We start from the raw sequence: 19369 nt of genomic DNA on the forward strand, positions 1-19369 counted from the left end.
TTTTAGAAGGCACTTCAGATTCTTAAACCTTGGGTCGAGTGCTGTATCTATCTTTAGAAATCTCACATTGGTACCTTCTTTGCGTTTTGTCAAATCTGCAGTGAAAGTGTTCTTAAAATGAACATGTGCTGGGTTGTCATCCGAGACTGCTATAACATGAAATATATGGCAGAATGCAGGTAAAACAGAGTAGGAGACATAAAATTCTCCCCCAAGGAGTTCAGTCACAAATTTAATTAATGCATTATTTTTTTAATGAGCATGGAAGCATGTCCTCTGGAATGGTGGCCGAAGCATGAAGGGGCATATGAATGTTTAGCACATCTGGCACATAAATACCTTGCACCGCAAGCTACAACAGTGCCATGCAAACACCTGTTCTCACTTTCAGGTGGCATTGTAATTAAGAAGCAGTCAGCAGTATCTCCCATAAATGTAAACAAACTTGTTTGTCTTAGCAATTGGCTGAACAAGAAGTAGGACTGAGTAGACTTGTAGGATCTAAAGTTTTACATTGTTTTGTGTTTGAGTGCAGTTATGTAATAAAAAAAAATCTACATTTGTAAGTTACACTTTCACGATAGAGATTGCACTACAGTACTTGTATGAGGTGAACTGAAAAATACTACAGTGTATTTCTTTTATCATTTTTACAGTGCAAATATTTGTAATAAAAAATAATAATATAAAGTGAGCACTGTACACTTTGTATTCTGTGTTGTAATAGAAATAAATATATTTGAAAATGTAGAAAAACATCCAAAATATTTAATACATTTCAATTTGTATTCTATTGTTTAACAGTGCGATTAATCATGATTAATTTTTTTAATCGCAGTTAATTTTTTTGAGTTAATCGTGTGAGTTACCTGCGTTTAATCGACAGCCCTAGTTGAAACTATAGTACAGAACAGACTTATCAGACACCGAAATGGACACAAGTTGTTGGGGAAAAGTCAATGCAGCTTTTGTAAAGAGAAATCATACCTCACCCATCTAATCAAATTCTATGGGGAGGGGAGTGTCAACAAACATGTGGACAAGGGTGATCCAGTGGCTATAGTGTACTTGGACTTTCAGAAAGCCTTTGACAAGGTCCCTCACCAAAGGGTCATAAGCAGTCATGGGATAAGGGCCCCTCGTGGATCAGTAACTGATTAAAAGACAGGAAACAAAAGGTAGGATGACCTTGAAAACTGGAGTAATAGAAATTGGATGAAATTTAATAGTGCAAAGTGCAAGGTCATGCACTTAGGGACTAACAACAAGAATTTTTGCTATAAGCTGGGGTCTTAGTTGGAAGTGACAGAGGAGGAGAAAGACCTGGGTGTCTTGGTTGATCACAGGATGCCTATGGACTGCCACTGATGTGGCCATGAAAAAGGCCAAGCTAGTCCTAAGATGCATCAGGTGAGGTATTTCCCGTAGAGACAGGGAAGTGTTAGTACCATTGCACAAGGCACTAGTGAGACCTCACCTGGAATACTGGGTGCAATTCTGGTCTCCCATGTTTAAGAAAGGTGAATTCAAACTGGAACAGGGTGCAGAGAAGGGCTATTAGGATGATCCAAGGAATGGAAAACCTGCCTTATGAGAGGAGACTCAAAGAGCTTGGCTTGTTTAGCCTAACCAAAAGAAGGCTGAGGAGGAGATATATATATAAATATATAAATATTTATGTATAAATAAATACATCAGAGGGATAAATACCAGGGAGGGAGAGGAGCCAATGTGGATCCCAGAACAAATGGATATGAACTGGCTATCAATAAGTTTAGGCTTGAAATTAGATGAAGGTTTCTAACCATCAGAGGAGTGAAGTTCTGGAACAACCTTCCAAGAGAAGCAGTGGGGGCAAAAAAACCTAACTGACTTCAAGACTGAACTTGATAATTTTATGGAGAGGATGGTATGATAAGGCTGCCTACAATGGCATGTAACTGATGGGTGACAGCTAGCAGCAAATATCCCCAACGGGCAGTGATGGGACATTAGATGGGGAGGGCTCTGAGTTACTACAGAGAATTCTTTCTCAGTTATTTGGCTGGTGGGTCTTGCTCACATGTTCAGAGTCTAAATGATCACCATATTTGAGGTCGGGAAGGAATTTTCGTCCAGGTCAGATTGGCAGAGATCCTGGAGGGGGTTTCGCCTTCCTCTGCATCATGGGGCACAGATCACTTGCAGGTTTAAACTAGTATAAATGGTTGATTCTTTGTAACTTGAAGTCTTTAAGCCCTGATTTGAGGAATTCAGTAACTCAGCCACAAGTTAGGGGTCTATTATAGGAGTAGGCGGCTGAGATTCTGTGGCCTGCAATATGCAGGCGGTCAGATGAGATGATCACGATGGTCCCTTCTGACCTTAAAGTCTATGAGTCTATGAATAAATGGTCAGTTTTCAGAATGAAGAGAGGTAAATAGTGGTGTCCCCCAGGGGTCTGGGCCCAGTCCTATTCAACGTATTCATAAATGATCTGGGAAAAGGGGTAAACAGTGAGGTGGCAAAGTTTGCAGATGATACAGAATTACTCGATAGTTAAGTTCAAAGCAGACTGCAAAGAGTTACAAAAGGATCTCACAAAACTGGGTAACTGGGCAACAAAATGGCAGATGAAATTCAATGTTGATAAATGCAAAGTTAATGCACGTTGGAAAACATAATCCCCAATATACATACAAAATGATGGGGTCTAAATTAGCTGTTACCACTCAGGAAAGAGATCTTGGCGTCATTGTGGATAGTTCTCTGAAAATGTCCACTCAGGGCCGGCTCCAGGCACCAGCTTGGCAAGCAGGTGCTTGGGGCGGCGACTCCAGAGAGGGGCGGCAGGTCCAGCTATTCGGCGGCAATTCGGCGGACGGTCCCTCACTCCCGCTCGGAGCGAAGGACCTCCCGCCGAATTGCCGCCGCAGATCGCGATCGCGGCTTTTTTTTTTTTTTTTTTTTTTGGCTGCCTGTGGCGGCCAAAACCCTGGAGCCGGCCCTGCATCCACTCAATGTGAGGCTGCAGTCAAAAAAGCTAACAATGTTAGAAACCATAAAGAAAAGGATAGATAAGACAGTAAATATCATAATGCCACTATTGGAATCCATGGTACACCACACCTCGAATACTACATGCAGTTCTGGGTTGCCCCAGCTCCCAACAGATATATTAGAAATGGAAAAGTCACAGAGAAGGGCAACAAAGTGATTAGGGGTATGGAACAGCTTCTGTATGAGAGATTAAAAAGCCTTGGGACTGTTCAGCTTGGAAAAGAGATGACTAAATGAGGGAGCTATGATAGAGGGCTATAAAATCATGATTTGGGTGGAGAAAGTGAATAAGGAAGTGTTATTTGCTCCTTCACATAACACAAGAACCAGGGGTCACCCAATGAAATTAAGAAGCAAATTAAATTAAAACAAAAGGAAGTCCATCTTCACACAACACACAGTGAACCTGTGGAACTTGTTGCCAGGGGATGTTGTGAAGGCCAAAAGTATAACTGAGTTCAGGACAGAAAAAGATAAGTTCATGGCGATCCATCAATGGCTATTAGCCAGGATGGCCAGGGATGCAACCCCATGCTCTGGGTGTCCCTAGCCTCTGACTGCCAGAAGCTGGGACTGGAGGACAGGGGCTGGATTACTGAAGAATTGCTCTGTTCTGTTCATTCCTTTTGAAGCACCTGGCACTGGCCACTTTTGGAAGACAGGATACAGGACTAGATGGACCAGTATGGCCGTTTTTATGTTCTAGGAGCCCAGACCAGCTCTTCTCAGGGCTCCGCAAGGAAGGGTGCAGCTCAGCTGGGCTTGGGGAGCCCCTGAGAGGGCAGGGCCTGCACTGTGGACTGCATCAGGCAGCCTGCACAGGAGGACATGGCTACGTGGGGAGCTGAAAGCAGAGGCCCGGAGAATCCCCAAGAGCTGCACACCTCTCGCTGCCCCTCGGTTCCACACCCACTGCTTGGCATCCCGCTCTCCTTTGTACCCAGCGCCCAGGCTGCCCCTCCCAGCCTTGTGCCAAAGGGCTATGCCATGCCATGGGGTTCAGCCTCCTTGTTGCCCCCTGCTGAGAAGCCCATATTCTGGGAGTGTCTCCAAGCCAGTTGTGCCTCCCCAGGGCCGGCACAGCCCATTGCTGTGCAATCAGTGCTCCACTCAGCCCGTTCCACATCTCCCAGCCTGGGCTTGGCCTCCTGGCAGCATCTCTCTGGCCTTTGCTGTGGTGGTGCTGGGCACTGGTCTGGCGCTGTCCCTGTGATCTCGTGGCCCACCTGGGGCTGGGGGTTCTTCCCACAGCACATGGGCAGGGCTGGCGCCAGGAACCATGGCTGCTGTTCAGATAGATGTGGGGCTCCTGACTTCCCCTCCCCCCGACTCCCTCCAGCCTGAGCCCTCCCTTGACTTTTGCCCGCCTCTCTGACTCCCCATGCTCCACTGACCCTTGGGCTCCCCCTCAGCTTGATGCCAAGCCCTTAGGGAAATCAGCTGCCTGCCCCAGCTCAGCTTTTCCTGCAGGGCCTGCCCCCACCAGGCCCCCTGCTTGCACTACTGAGCTGGGCTGCAAGGGCCCTGCCTCCATGGAGGGAGAAGGAGGGCATGGGGCCAGAGAAACAGCTGGGCACCTTTAAACTAACTGGGCCTGGAGTGCCGTGAGGACGGGACAGAGGGCATATGTGGTTACAGCACCTGGGGACATCAGCAGAAAGGCCATGGTGGCTGCCGCTGGAAAAAAAAATCCTGCCATCTGGGAGTTCTACGCCGAGGTCAAGCGTGAGGCTTAATTTTACTTAGAAATTGCTGTGAGCCCTGGGCGGTGGGGCTCCCACTGCCAGCCCTGCATGTGGTGGGACTCCACTGCCAGCATGGGATGTGGTGGGACTCCACGGCTCCACTGCCAGCCCCAGTGGGCCAGCCTTTATTCCACCTTGGTCCCACGGCCCGCCGGGGACATTGGTTGGCGGCTCCTTCACAGAGCTGTGAGCACGGGCGTGTACCTGGCGCGGTTTACCCCCATTCCCAAGGCCTGCCCTTTATATCCATCCGGCACCCTTATTTTGAACCTTTGACCATCACTCCACTCCCTGTTTTCTCATTAGCTGTCCCAAGAGATTAGTTGGTTCCTGGGTCCAGTGGTCCCTCCTGCTAGGCTGGGGGAGGAGCCTTTAGAAGTGGGCGGGCACACCTCCCAGTTCTTCCAATAAGGCCAGCATGGGATGTGGGAGAGGGACCCCACTTCAGCCCCCCAGGCCTGGGGAGGGTGAAGAACCCTAAGAGGAGCAGAGGTGCGGCTGGGAGGGCTGAACTATGGCCAGAGGGACTGACGTGAGGAGGGTGAGGGCTGTACTGATGGTGGGTTCTGAGCAGATGGGGTGAGTGCTGGGAAGATGAACTGAGGGTGGTGGGGGTCGATAGGGTAGGGGGGACAAACTGTTGGGGTGGTGATGGGGGCTGGGGAACTGAACTGAGGGGGGTTGGGTGGGGGCAGAACTGATGGGGGGCTGGGGGACAGCATTAATTGCTGGGCAAGAGAGGGGCAGATGTGGGGGTGAGCTCCTGCGGAAGGGGCCAAAATCACCATACCCAGCACATTGGGAGAATGGGTAACACTACTGTCACATGCACACGCCCTGCGAACGGGCAGGGGGGTTCAAACAGCAAGAGACTGACCTAAAACACACAATAGAATCTTTTTTAAAAAATCTCATGATTTTCATGGGGCCGTGGGGACCTGCTGGGAGCCCAGCATGGTGCCCAAGGGAGAGCTCATGCTGCAGGCTACAGGGAGATAAGCCCCAATCTTACTGCAGCTGATGGAGGCTCACCCTTAGCCCAGGGGCCCTCCCTGCTGTAAGGTGAGGAAGGCCCTGTGGGCCGTGGGACAGCAGCCACATTTCTCACAGTGCCAGCGTGCCATCCACGCATTGTCCCACTTTCTCCCCCTGCAGGGGACGTGCTGGGAAAGTGAGCTGCTGGAGACTCACACAGGTCCTCATGATCCTGGTTCTGCCACATGCCCATCCCCCACTCGCCCACGCCCTGCTGTTGCCCTCGCTCGAGATTTGTCAGGAGGCTCATGGTATTGGAGGGGTTCCTCAAGCCCCAACTCCAAGAGGCAGGTACTGCCATAGGCCTCAGCTTTCAATAGCACCATCCAGTGCTACCCTCCTGGCTGCAGGGCTGGGACCCCACACCTGCACCCGGCAGCGGAGACAAAGAACCACCACAAGTCTCATGACATTTATGTCAATCTCACGATTTTGGGGCACAGGCGTTTGGTACTGGCGTCGCTGCCTGGGGGAGCTGTGGGTGACGCTCAATGCGCTGGGCCTGGCTTCTGGGCCATCAGTGCTGCAGGATGGGGTGGAGGCTGGGAGCATGTCGGGGGCATGGAGGATGGCCCTGTTCCCAGCTGGGGATGCTCTGCAAAAGGAGGAGGTACCAGGCCGCGCTCACCATAGGCCTTGCCACCGTTTGGAGAGCAGCTGCTGCCTGAGGCAGGGCCCGGGGACAGGGCTCGAGAGGCCAGCCCAGTGCAGGGTCAGTCCATGTCCCAGGTGCACGCTCTCAGGGGTCCCAGGGATGGGTGCAGGGCAGGGCTCATAACTCGTCTCTGCTTTCAGGGGCATCCGCCGGGCGTGTCCCATTTGTGTCCTTGGGCTCCTCTGGGCTCTCAGGAACCTGGGGAACAGCAGGGTGGTTACCACGGAAACCACTGCCCCAAGCAGGCCTGGCATGCGTCGGGGGCAAGGCCAGGACCCCATAGAGAAGGCAGGAGGGACACGTCTCTCTCCAAAGTGGGGAGGGGCATGAGGGACAGTGGGGGAGAAGGTGTGAGGGATCCTGCTCTCCCTGGTAAGGGACCCAGCCCTCTGCCTCATGGGGAAGGGGTGCAAGGGACCAGGGGGGAGGGACATGAGGGACACATCTCTCTCCATGGTGGGAGAGTCACTGGGGCTGGGTGGAGCCGGCTGCTGCAGGCTCATGGGCTAGCGGAAGGTTGGTGGGACAGGTTGGTCCGAGTGACCTCCTTGCTAAAGCAACAGCCTGAGTCAGCAGGCTTCCAGCTTCAAGCGGTGGCAGGCTGGAGCCCTGGGACTCTACTAACCACAGGCGGTGTGTCCTCCGCAGGCAGCATCCCGCCATTCTCCAGGAACTTGGAGAAGGTCTCCAGGTCTCTGGCACTCTTGTACTCAATCATCTGGTGCAGGCAGAGGAGAAACATGAGACATTGGTGCTGCAGGATTGCCTCTTTGCAGGCTGAACTCCCAGGACCTCACTGCAAGCACCATAGCCTGCTTCCACCCACCACCCTCCATGCTAGGCCTGGGCCAGCCCAATCTCCTGCTTCTGACACTGCCAGCACCAGCTTCTCCTGAGAGGTGCGAGAACCCCCAGCAGAGAATTTTGGGCTAGCCCACCCCAGGAAAGTCTCCTCCTGACCCCATCGGCGAGTGGCTCCTGCCCAGAAGCAGGAGGGGTTGTAGCTCTGCTAAAGCACTTGGTTATTTTAGTCTGTCTTGTTATAACCCTGGAGGGTCCTGTTACCCAGAGAAACACCCAGTGCCTGTTGGAATCCTACAGAGCTCTTGGCCTCAATAGCATCTTGTGGCAGTGAGTGCCACAGGCTGTGTTGTGTGAAAGAATATTTCCTTTTATCACTGTTGGATTTGTTCTCTTCTGGGATCATTGATTGTCTCTTTCTTCTTGTGTTACAAGACAGAGAGCACAGACGCTCCCAATCTACCATCTCTAGAGCAGTCAGTAGCTGATAGTCTGTTACTCTGTCCCCTCTTACTCACCCTCTCTCTAAGGGAACAATCCCAGTCGTTTCAATTGCTCCTCGCTTTCCCCAGCCTCTGATCCTTCTCGTCGCCCTTCTCTGAACCCCTTGAGCTCTGCATCCTGTGTGAGCTGGGGGACCAGTGCTGCACGCAGTGTCCAGCTGAGGGCTAGAATGGCTCCTTGCTGTCACCCAGCACAGCTCCAGGAGTGACCTGGAGCTGCACCCAAGTGCACCCCCATCCCAGTGGGCCCTTCCCATCCCATCCAGGCAACCCCAGCAGTACCTGCCTGTCTGGCCCAGCAGGGAAATAGTGCAGCGAAGGGTAGCCACGGATGGTGAGATTCACGATCTCATTGGCTGTTGCATCCAACTTGGCGATGATGATGTTCTCATGATCTTTATACTTCTCACCCAGCTCCTCCCAGACAGGTGCCATCTCCTTGCAATGTGTGCACCAGGGGGCATCTGCCATGACAGAGAGAAGTTGCTTGTCTGCTCTGCAGGGAGTGTTGTGGGGGCAGAGCACTGGGGCTGGGATGGCAGCTCCAGCACCCGAGCCAGGAGATTGGAGGAGCTGGCAAAGTCAGCAGGCCAGGGGCACACAGCACAATCAGGCTGGGCCGGCTGGAGCCTTTGCCCACCACGCATGGCAATGCTGTAGATGCTTGGGAGAGACCCAGGCACTTAAAATTATTCCCCTCGGTGTGTGGAGTCAGGGCTCCCCAGGTTCCCTCGGTGCATTGGGTCAGGGCTCCCCGGGTCCCTTTGGTGTGAGGGGTCATGGCTCCCCAGGGATGGAAGGGCTTGGAGGAGACCAACGAAGGAGCTGGACAGCCTGAGTGAGGGAGCTTGGCCAGGGCAGGGTGGGACACATGCTGCAAACACCTACCAGGTGCCACCCCCCGCCATCTTCCTCCCCCGGGGCGAGGGGATTGGTCAGTGTGGCAGGAATTGCTGGGCTCCCTGGAGGTGAAACGGTGCAGACGGGGAATCGCCTCCCCAGGGAAGGGAAAGTCACCTGAGACAGTGAGCTCTACCCCAGACACACGCTAGGAATGTCCCCTCTGCCCTGAGTAGCTGGACTGAGTTGCCCACATCCTCCAGCTCCCATGTTTAGGCAGTCTCTTGCCGGAACAGTTTTGCCTGGTGGCATATGGAGTTGGTGCTTGTGTCTGCACCAGGCCCTGGCCGAGGGTGTCAGGCAGGCCTTGGGCAGGGGAAGGCCCAGCATCACTCTCACAGGGCTGATACTTACAGAACTTCACAAAAACATTCTTGGTCTCGTCGTAAGCCACTTGCTCAAAGTTCTTGCCCACGAGGACTTTAACTGGACGCTTATCCCAGTCCTCGGGGACCTCCTCACTCATGAGATGGGGCTGTGGAGAGAGGGAGGGGCTGTGTGTGCTGTTTGCTAACTCACTTCCAGAGAGTGCTGCGAAGAGATGCTATGGCTGCAAACTTCTGAGGTGTGTGTGTGCCACACAGGCTTGCACAGGCCTCACGCCCGTTTCCCGCACCTGGCCCTGCAACGCTAGCGCAGAGCGCAGAGGAGGGTGCTCGGGATTCCTAATACAGTAGACGCCGCTCGCTGCCCTCCAGGCTGAGAATTTCTGGGCAAACTTCACACAAAAGGGAACGTCTGCATGAGTGGTCAAGAAGGTCCCTTTTGAGTGATCCAGCTGCATCGCAAGGGGGTCTAAGAACGAACCCCCTGGAGCCAAAGATTCAGATCTTGGCATGGGCAACTCAGCTCTCGTCCTGCTGCTGGAAGTCAGGGAGTCCCCTGGTGTTTGCTGGCTGGGAAACCAAGATCTGCTCTGCGGGGCTGGGTGAGAGCCCAGCAAGGACTCTCTGTAGGAGACGGGATGGGATCTGCCCCCTGTCCTCGCCCCTGCTCAGGTGCCCCTCTCCCCCCAGAGGTGGCTGTATCTCAGTGGGGCACTACACAGCAGCTGGGAAGTGCTCTGCATTAAAGGAGCTAGGGCTGGGATGGCAGCAGGTTCGGGGCACAGAAGGAATGTGGCCAGGGCCCCCGGGTTGCCCTCACTTAATCTGGTGGCGGCACATGGTCTTCAGCTCTCCCCACCCCTGCAAATGGCAATGCTCCCCTCCCTGCTATCAGGAGGGGTGGGCCGGGCCTGAGCCCTGGGCATGGCTGCTGTGCGCACCTGGACCTTGCCGTCAAGCACAGCCTGGGCAAAGGAGCCCACGGCCTGGGTGGCGAACTCGTCTGTGGCCATGCGGTACTTCTTGTTGGTCTCGATGTTGATGAAGCGCATGGTGGGGGCCTCGTGGCTCTTGAGGCCGAAGTACTGCAGCACTTGGGCGCCTTCCCCGTTCACGTCGATGAGCACAAAGAGAACCTACAGCGGGGCACAGACGTGGGGCAGCCGCAGCCCAGACCAGCCTGACCGTGCCCTCCCCAGCCCGGGACTGAGAGCCCCCCGCTCCGCAGGCTCCCTCACTGCCCCACAGACCCGTGCTGGGAGCGAGAGCTCCCCCACACACCCTCACTGCCCCACAGAGCCTGCGCTGGGGCGGAGAGCCCCCCACCCACCCCTCGCTGCCCCACAGAGACTGTGCTGGGACTGAGAGCCCCCCATGCCCCTCGCTGCCCCACAGAGCCTGCACTGCGATTGAGAGTGCCTCCCCCCCCCATGACCCTCACTGCCCCACAGAGCCTGCGCTGGGACTGTGCACATCTGAGCCTGTCCTTTCCCTGACACCCCCACTCCCGCCGTCGGCCACCCTGGGCCAGGATTGGAGCCGGGGCCCCACCCCCACAAGGAGCGGGGCCCCTCCCGAACCAGCCAGGCCCAGAAAAGGAACCACTCCCATTCCCAGCGCTGGGGCTGCGAGCGAGCGGTGATGCCAGGGCTGGGATGAGGCTCTCAGCAATCGACCACATGCCCAGCCAGGCCAGCCCATGGTGCGTGCATGCCAGCCACGCTTTGGTGTCCCACAGCCCTGGCGAGAGCCCTGCCAGCTGGGAGCAGCCTGCCTGGCCCTGCCAGGCCAGGTGAGTGGGCCATGCTGTAGCTCACAAGGTCAGCGACCCGCTGCCAGGGACGTGACTAGCTGGTTACCTGGCCCCTGAACGGGGGTGCAGCAGCCCGGAAGCTGCCCAGGATCTCCAGGTGGGGCTCCAGGGTCTTGTTAATAAACAGCAGCAGGTGGTTGAGGATTTTTGCCCCGAATATCTTTGGTGAGTTCTAAGGAGAGAAAGAGGGTTTGCTGCCCAGTGACACTGTTGGGAAGCCTCCCCTCCCCCTGCCCGCCCGCACACACGCTCCTGCAGCAACTACCGCACGGAGCCGGGGCACAGGCTGCAGCCCCAGGGGCTTGGGAAGGGCTGGCGGGAAAGGCCTAGTGTGTCTGGACACTCTCCATGCGCATTTGTCTGCCCACGCCAGTGCCCCGCAATCCACACACACACACACCCCGGCTGTGCAGTGTGCCCTATGCCAGCCCTGCCCAGTGCCCTGGCTGCCATCCACACAGAAACCCCCAGATGTGAGCCCCTCATTTCCCACCACACACACACACACAGCTGTGATCCCGCCCCCGCTCCACATCCGGCTGTGCAGCAAGCCATGTGCCCTAGGCCAGCCCTGCCCAGCGCCCCGGCTGTAATCCCTCCGCCAGCCCTGCCCAGTGCCCCGGCTTTAATCCCTCCGCCAGCCCTGCCCAGTGCCCCGGCTGTAATCCCCAACACACACACACACACCCCTACTGTTCCCAGAGCAATGTGCCCTAGGCCAGTCCTGCTCACCCACGACAGCTTATGCCCAAATAAATTTGTTAGTCTCTAAGGTGCCACAAGGACTCCTTGTTTTTTTTTGCTGATACAGACTAACACGGCTACCACTGAAACCTGTCACACGAGAGGGCGCTGTGCCGTGAGCCATGTGCCCTCCGTCAGCCCTGCCCTGCAGCGCACTGTCTGTGTAAAGCTCTCTGGGGTACAGCCTCTCTGGGGCTGTTCTCATGGGGGTGGTCTCACCTGACTGGTGAACTCCATCACCAGCTCCAGGCTGTGCAGGCCAATGAAGCGGGAGAGCTCCTCCTTGTTCAGGCCCAGCTCCGCGTCCAGCGGGAAATCCGCCCGCTTCTCATCAAACTGCAACACACCAAGGCGGGGCAGCGCCACACACTGAGAGCTTGGAGCCGAAGGTGGGAGCAGCTGGGCAGGGCCCCAGGCTGCCTCCTGCACTAGCAGGGCACCCCATGGGGCCATGTCCTGCTGGGGCAACAGCCTTGGGAAAATGCCCTGCCCTGGCCATTGCATTAGCCCCTCCTGCCCATCTTCCCAGGCCTTTCCCATCCCAACGTACCCACCTTGTCACCTGCTGGGGCTAGTGCTCATGCCCATCTCTGGGTGGCCCATAACAACGGCCATACTGGGTCAGACCAAAGGTCCATCTAGCCCAGTATCCTGTCTGCCAACAGTGGCCAATGCCATGTGCCCCAAAAGGAATGAACAGAACAGGTAATCAAGTGCTCCACCCCGTCCGTCACCCATTCCCAGCTCCTGGCAAACAGAGGCTAGGGACACTATCCCTGCCCATCCTGGCTAATAGTCATTGATGGACCTAGCCTCCATGAATCCCCATGTCCCTGTTGGGCTGTATCTGGGGTAGGGCCAGTGCCAGGTGCCTTGCTCCGCCCCCTCTCACCTTCTTGAAGAGGCAGACGGTGTCGGGGGTGACGCTGTATTTCTTGAAGAGCTCCGTCCTGTTGGAGACCCCGAAGGTCACGTCCACGGCATCACTGGCAACTTCATAAAAGCCCTGCGCAGCTTTGCCCTGCAGGTCCTGTAAACACCCCGCGAGGCCCTGAGCTGGGGGGAGGGGCACTGCGCTGCCCACCCAGACCAGCTCCCCGAGAGTCCCATGGTGAAGAGCACTCTCCGTCTAACATGGTGCTGCAGCCTGTGGAACCTACAGGCCTCAGCAGGCAACATTGCACCCGCAGCCACGATGCCATGGTGCTCAGGGGGCTGGCACCATGGGGACTGTGCCCTGGCCCCTCGCCCATGAGCTGCTCCCCAGCAGGCAGGGGGTGGGGCTGGGCTGGGCGCACAGGGCTGGCATGTGGCACTACTGGGGTACCAGGGAAGGGGAGGTGTTGAAGCCTTTGAGAGGTGGGTACTGGGGCAGGGGGGGGGGGTCGTCACTGGAGGGCCCTCCCACAGCATGCACACAGGGCTGGCATTCGATCGTGGCACCTCCTGGCCAAGCTCAGGGCCTCCAGGGGGCATTGTGGTGTGGGCACCATCCCTGCCAGCCAGTGGGGAAAGTCCCCACCTAGACACTCTGGGCAGCCACCGCCCCACCCAGCCCAGGAGCATGCTGAACCCAGTCTGTCCCAGCGCCACACCCGGCAGCTCCGCCAGGCCCCACATCCTCCGCTCCTGCCCACCAGGCCCCGCACCTTGAAGAACCCGACGACGACGACATTCTGGGAGGCGATGAACTCCTGGGCGCTGGCCTCATCCTGCAGCAGCTCCGTGCTGGGGCCGGCCTTCCGCCGCATCCACCGCACAATGCCCTCGGCATCCCGCTGCCCTGCGCGCAGCACCGCAGCACGTCACCTGCCCGAGGCGCTCCCGCACCCCGGCCCCCACAGCCCTTCCCACACTGCAACCCACAGCGCTCCCTACACTGCAAACACCCCCACACACACACAGCCCCTCCTCTGCACCACACAGCCACAGTCCCCCCTGAACCCTGGCCCACGGCCCCCACAGCCCTCCCCACAGCCCCCCCTGCACTGCAAACACACACACACACACACAGCCCCTCCTCTGCACCACACAGCCACAGTCCCCCCTGAACCCTGGCCCACGGCCCCCACAGTCCTTCCCCCACATCCCAAACCTCCCCACAGCCCCCCTGAACTGCAAACAAACACACACCCCAATCCCTCCCCTGCACCCTGGCCCACGGCCCCCATGACCCTTCCCTCACACTGCAAACCCACAGCCCCTCCCCTGCATCACAAAGCCACAGTCCCCTACACCTCGGCCCACATAGCTCTTCCCACAGTGCAAACTCACAGCCCCCCCTTCACTGCAAACACCCTCCTCAGCCCCTCTTCAGCCACAGCCCTCCCCCGCACCCTGACCCATGACCCTACAGCCCCTTCCCCAAATTGCAAACCCACAGCCCTTCTCCTGCATCACACAGCCACAGCCTGTCCCGCACAACCTTACACACGCCCCCCCCCCACAGCCCACCCCCCTTGCACTGCAAACACACACACACTGCAGCCCCTCCCCTGGATCCTGCCCCATGCCCCCCCAGCCCCTCCCCCACATTGTAACTCTCCCCACAGCCCCTTCTCTGCACCACAACCCCCCAGCACCCCAACCTACAGCCCCAAAGCCCCTCTCCCACACCAACCCCCCCACACATTGCAGATCTTTCACAGCGCTTCCTCTGCACCACAAACCCACACAGTCCCTCCCCTGCACCCTTAGCTACAGCCCCAACACACCCCTGCCCCGCACTGCAAACCTATACCCCCCCACACACACTGCAAACCTACACCCTCCCCCCACAGCCCCTCCTCCGCACCTTCACCCACGGCCCCACACAGCCCCTCTCCTGCACTGCAAACCCACAGCCCCTTCTCTACACCACCAGCCCACACCCCAAGGCTGTGCTGGGTAAGGCTCCTTCCCAGCTGCACCGTGCTCCAGAGCAGGGACCCCCGAGCAGTGTCAGGCTGTACCTGTGAAGTCTATGGGGTGTGTGCGATTCCCATCTCGGAAGAGCTTCAGCACCGGGTACCCTGTGACGCCAAACTCCGCACTCAGGTCCGTCTCCTCCATCGCATCCACCTTGGCCAGCCGCAGGCCCACGGAGTCATTCTTCAGGATGCCAGCAGCACGCGTGAACTCAGGGGCCAGGGCTTGGCAGTGCCCGCACCAGGGGGCATCTATGAGAAAGGGGCAGGCTGAGCAGTGAGACCCCCGGCTCTGCCTGGAGCAGCCCCCAGCATCCTACCCTGCCCCCCCTCCCCCGCCTCGGCTGAAATCCTCCCAGGGGCTCCACCACCACAAGCTCTGTTGCCCCACCGCTCCCAATCCTGGGTCGACCAGGGCAGAATCCAGCAGGGGTCACTGTCACAGCCTGAGGCCTGCTGGGGGCTGGGAGAGGGATGGCATGAGCACCCAGAGTGGGGCAAGGGGCTTCGCACAGACTTGCCCCTTGGAACAGCCCAGGTTTGCCCAGCCTGGCCCAGCTGTCACCCTAGCAGGTTAATGGTTGTGGTTGGCTCCGCCAGGAGGGCAGTGCCCATCTGACAGCCACCTGGAGGGCAGGGTTCCCACTGGGGCAGCGTTGAGGCTACGCAGCCTGCTGCAGGGCCTGGAAGCACAACCCACCCTGGCCTGCCTCTCATTCCCATGTGCTCTGCCCTCTCTGCTGGCCCCCTATGCCACCCAACAGGGTGGGACGGTGCCGCTTGGCAGGGCTGTCGGGGGGAATACCATGCCGTTGGGTGATGTGTTGGCTGGTCCCTTCCTGCTGTCAGCACACGCTGTGGGCCAGTCCTGAGGTGTGGGACATGCCTGCGCCTCCAAGGCTCCCTTGGCTCTGTTCCACCCCCCGAAATGTGCTCACTCTGCTTCCCTGGGGTGCTATGGCTCCTTTCCATGGGGACACTCAGCCTGGTGCCACGCACCCCCTCCCTCCCCCATGGCCCTGCTCTGTCCCTAGTTCACAACAAGGCCTGGGGACACTGAAGCTGGACCCATTCACTGCACCTGGCCTGTGACTCGGGACAGGCCCCCTCAGGGCTATGGGGCTTCCCTGTGGGGTCACAGACTTCCAGCAAGGGTGACCCCCCCCCCACAATAGCTTGGCCTAAAGAGCAGCCTGGGCCTGGCACCAGAGGCAGCAGTGCCCAGCTGGGCAGCCCTGGCCCCTTCACACACAGCCAGTATGCTGGGACCCTGGCCGGCCGGGACCCCCATGGAGCCATACTTGGGAGTGCCGTGCCACACTGTGAGCCAGGCCATGCGGGTCACTTCACGGCCTCTTGCTCTGAAGCTAGGCCCTGTGGGGGATGCCCGCATCCAGCCAGAGCAGAGCCACAACCCGCCTGCCCACATGCACTTGAGCAAGGAGCTCCCAGTGGAGCTGCTTGAGGCAGTGACTGGCGTGGAGGCCCCCAGACTAAATGGTGGGGAGGAGGGCGCTGCATCTAGGCCCCAGGGAGAGTGTTGCCGGTTCTGTGCCCAGGCCCTGGAGAACGCGCATTGGAATCTGTGCCCAGGGGAGAACATGGCAGGATCTGCACCCAGGCCCTGGGGAGCACATGTTGGGCTCTGCAGCCAGGGGACAGGAGAGAACGCAACAGGCTCTGTGTCCAGAAAGAGCGTTTGGAGCTGTGCCCAGAGGAGACCCTGGCAGGCTCTGCGCCCAGGGCAGGCTCATGACGGTGCTTGCCTGGGTCTAATCACGGCTCTGGCTCTGTAGCTTTGCTTGTGCCACTCTTCCGGTCCCCGGCTCCTGTGGCCCTAGGGGATCATTGGGCCTTGGGCACAGCTTTGCCTGCACATTAATGTTTAACCAGCCAGTGTCTCCTCTTTCAGGCCAGGACACCCTTCCTGTGGGAAAGCCACCACCTGAGCCCTGCGCTGAAGGGCAGCCAAGCACAGGGCAGCCACTGTTTGCTCTCCCTGGCGCTCAGAGCACAGATGCCCAGGGTCCCACTGGCAGCTGACAGGGCCAAGCACCTGCGCTGACACCATCCCCTTAGCAAGTGCTCCCAAGAGCCAGTGACCAGCAGGGAATGCACATGCCTAACCCCAGAATGGAGCGGGCATCCTTGGGGCCCCTGCCCCAGGGCTCCACGGCTACTCAGTGGCAGCGCACAGGGTTTGCCGTGAGCCCAGCTGGGTGGCTGGCTGGGGATATGGCCCATGCTGCTGCTGGTACCCGCTGCCTGGTCTGAGCTGCCTCCCCTCCCCCCCCCAACTTACAGAACTCCACCAGCAGCAGGTGGTGTTCACGCAGGGCTCGCTCAAAGTTGTGCTGATGGAGCACCAAGACACCCTCTTCCTCCAGGAGCTCATCAGAGACAACGTCCTCCTCTTCCTCCTCCACCACCCCTTCCTCGACCTGGGCTTCCTTGTCTTCCCCCCAGGCGGGTACCAGCCAGGCCAGCGACAGCAGCAGGACTACGAGCAGCTGGGACTTGGAGCAGCCCATGGTGACAGCGCGGGGAGCAGGCAAGCAGTGCACCAGCCGCCAGCAGGAGAAGGCGTTCTTGAGGCGAGGGGGGCAGATAAGGGCACGGAGGAGCGGGTGGCGCCTGGCCCATGGCGCTCGTGTCCCTTTGTTACTGGCTGATCGGCCTCAGATAAGGCGTCCAGCCAGGAACGAGCAGGTGGCTGCATGAGCTGTTTTCCAGCCCAGTTCTCAGGCCCTGGCTGGGGACTGTGAATGGCAAAGGCCAGCTCCCACTGCATTCTGCCCTGGGGCTGGGCAGCAGATCCCCTGGGTGCAGATCCCCTGACACCCTCCCCTGGGTGCAGATCCCCTGGCACCCTCCCTTGGGCGCAGCTCCTACCACACTTGCCCTGGGCCTGGGTGGGGGGAGGGGCAGCAGTGTCCCAGGTCTGGACAAAGAGACTTTCCCAATATAGGGTCAGCTGTGGCCCAGGCAGAGGGCTTTAACCTATGGTAGCAATGGCCAGGGCCTAAGGCAGGGGTACATTGGGGTGGGCTGACAGCAGGATGGGCAGCTGTCAGGGGTAACAGACGGCACAGGTGGAACATTCAGCCTCACCGTGTCCACGTGCCTGGGTCGCTCTGGGCAGCAGAGGCCCTGGGGGCCAGTTGCAGCTGGCACCTGTGCCCAGGGTGCAGTGGAGCTGGATCTGGCTGACGGCTCAGGGCGATGCTAACAGCCATTCACTCCTGTGGTGTTACTGGTGCGATTCGGGGGCCCTGCAGGGACGTGAGCAGGCTCCCTGAGCTGCTGGGAGACAGCACCAGACGCAGCAGGGAGCCACCACAGCAGAGCCCACAGCCTGAAGGCTCGAAGGCAGAAGGCCAAGAGAGAGCCCAACATTTATTTAAAATCCCTGTTCCCAGGTGCGGGGCCAGTCCTGGGATTTGGGAACACGGCTTGGGGCAGCTGAGGCCAGCCACGGCCAGCTGGCACCCACACACTTGGCCAGCAGCCGGGCAGAACGGGTCATGACCAAACCCCAGCAGACCCCGCCCTGAGGACAGGTCCTTGGCTGTGTGCGTGTGGAACGATCCCCCCCATGCCTGCTCTGTGGGGTGCAATCACCCAAGAGTCTGCTCTGGGGTGGGGTAAAATGCAGCTTGGGGTCCAGACTGTCCTTAACAACATCCATTTTGGAGCTTCATTAAGGAACAGAGGGGTACGGCCCTCAGGCCGCATTGCCTGCTGGGACCTGTAGCTCTCCAGGCTGCTTTATCCCAAAGGCAGGGACCGGAGCCACGTGCTCCCTTGTCTATAGATTGCCTGTGAACCTTGCGCTCCCTGGCACCGCCAGCACAGGTGCCCCTGTTCGCTGCTGGTAACTGAGGGGAAGGGAGGCAGTGTTCTGCATTGTAAATAGCACCCCCATCCACCCAGCTGGCACGTGAACGAAGCACAGGCGTACACGGGCGTAAGTCAAAGAGAGGCGGTAACGTTTAATGGTAATGACCAAGAGCACAGCCAGGGGTATCAGTGGGACAGGTGAGGAAGGGCCAGTACAGACGCGTTCGGGGCACCCTTCAGGACTACACTGGCCCAGCACAGAGCACAGGCCATGGGGCCGGCAGGCACAGAGTTGTGAGCTGGCACAGCCCCTTACACAACCGGGACACCCTCACCCAGAGCTGTGACTCGTTCACTCACTACAGAGCCAGCGGTGGAAATGCTGGACAAAGTCAGTATTCAAAATACCCCCCAGCAATGAAAACTAACCCTGACCTCGCCCTGGGAGTCCGATCCCCAAAGGGTGAGCCACCTTCATTTGAATCAAATGCAAAGGGCCCTGGGCTTTGTTAGAGGCTGGGGCAGGTTGTGTGGCAAGGGGAGGGCTTGCAATGAGTGGAGTGAGGCAAGCTGGCATGGCCAGAACGGGCAGCACAGAGCTCCACGCTGAGGGTGGCACAGCAGTTCCAGCCGGGATCTCTCGAGAGGCAGACAGACAGGGACTTCACATACACAGCCATCAATGGGGGGGCTGGGCTAAGCCAGTAAACCCTCCGGCTGCTTCTCAGCATAGGACAGGCTCAGGGAGCTCCCCCAGGGCATCGCAAGGCTGATGCAAGGCACCCTGCCAGCAGTGCAACGCTAACGCTGAGACACGAGCAACGGCAGGGGCGTGGTGGTGATCTTTGGGAGCGGCTGTTTGGAAGAACCTTGTGAAAGTGGCAGGAGGCCCTAATACCCGCAGCTGGGGGCACAGTGAGCCCTGTGCCATGCTGAGGGGAGCTGGGCTCAACACCGAGAGGGGCCCGCTGGGCAGCAGCAGAGTCTAGGGAGGGGGAGTCCTGCACTCCCTAGTCCTTGGCAAAGTAAAGACAGGCACAGAGCAGGGAGTGGGCAGGGGAG

General features: G+C 58.1%; 1 protein-coding gene across 1 annotated transcript; it reads right to left on the reverse strand.

The window, feature by feature from the left end:
* Positions 1-6591: 6591 nt before the first annotated feature.
* PDIA2 (protein disulfide isomerase family A member 2) lies at positions 6592-16998 on the reverse strand. Its single transcript, XM_065412061.1, has 11 exons — positions 16770-16998; positions 14513-14719; positions 13211-13344; positions 12454-12591; positions 11781-11897; positions 10864-10989; positions 9946-10140; positions 9033-9153; positions 8061-8242; positions 7100-7192; positions 6592-6672 (listed from the first exon to the last, which is right to left on the reverse strand). Exons 1-11 carry the CDS (start codon positions 16996-16998, stop codon positions 6592-6594), a joined length of 1623 nt encoding a protein of 540 aa, XP_065268133.1.
* Positions 16999-19369: the final 2371 nt, after the last annotated feature.

Source organism: Emys orbicularis, chromosome 10 (assembly GCF_028017835.1).
Source record: "Emys orbicularis isolate rEmyOrb1 chromosome 10, rEmyOrb1.hap1, whole genome shotgun sequence".
Taxonomy (NCBI): Eukaryota; Metazoa; Chordata; order Testudines; family Emydidae; genus Emys; species Emys orbicularis.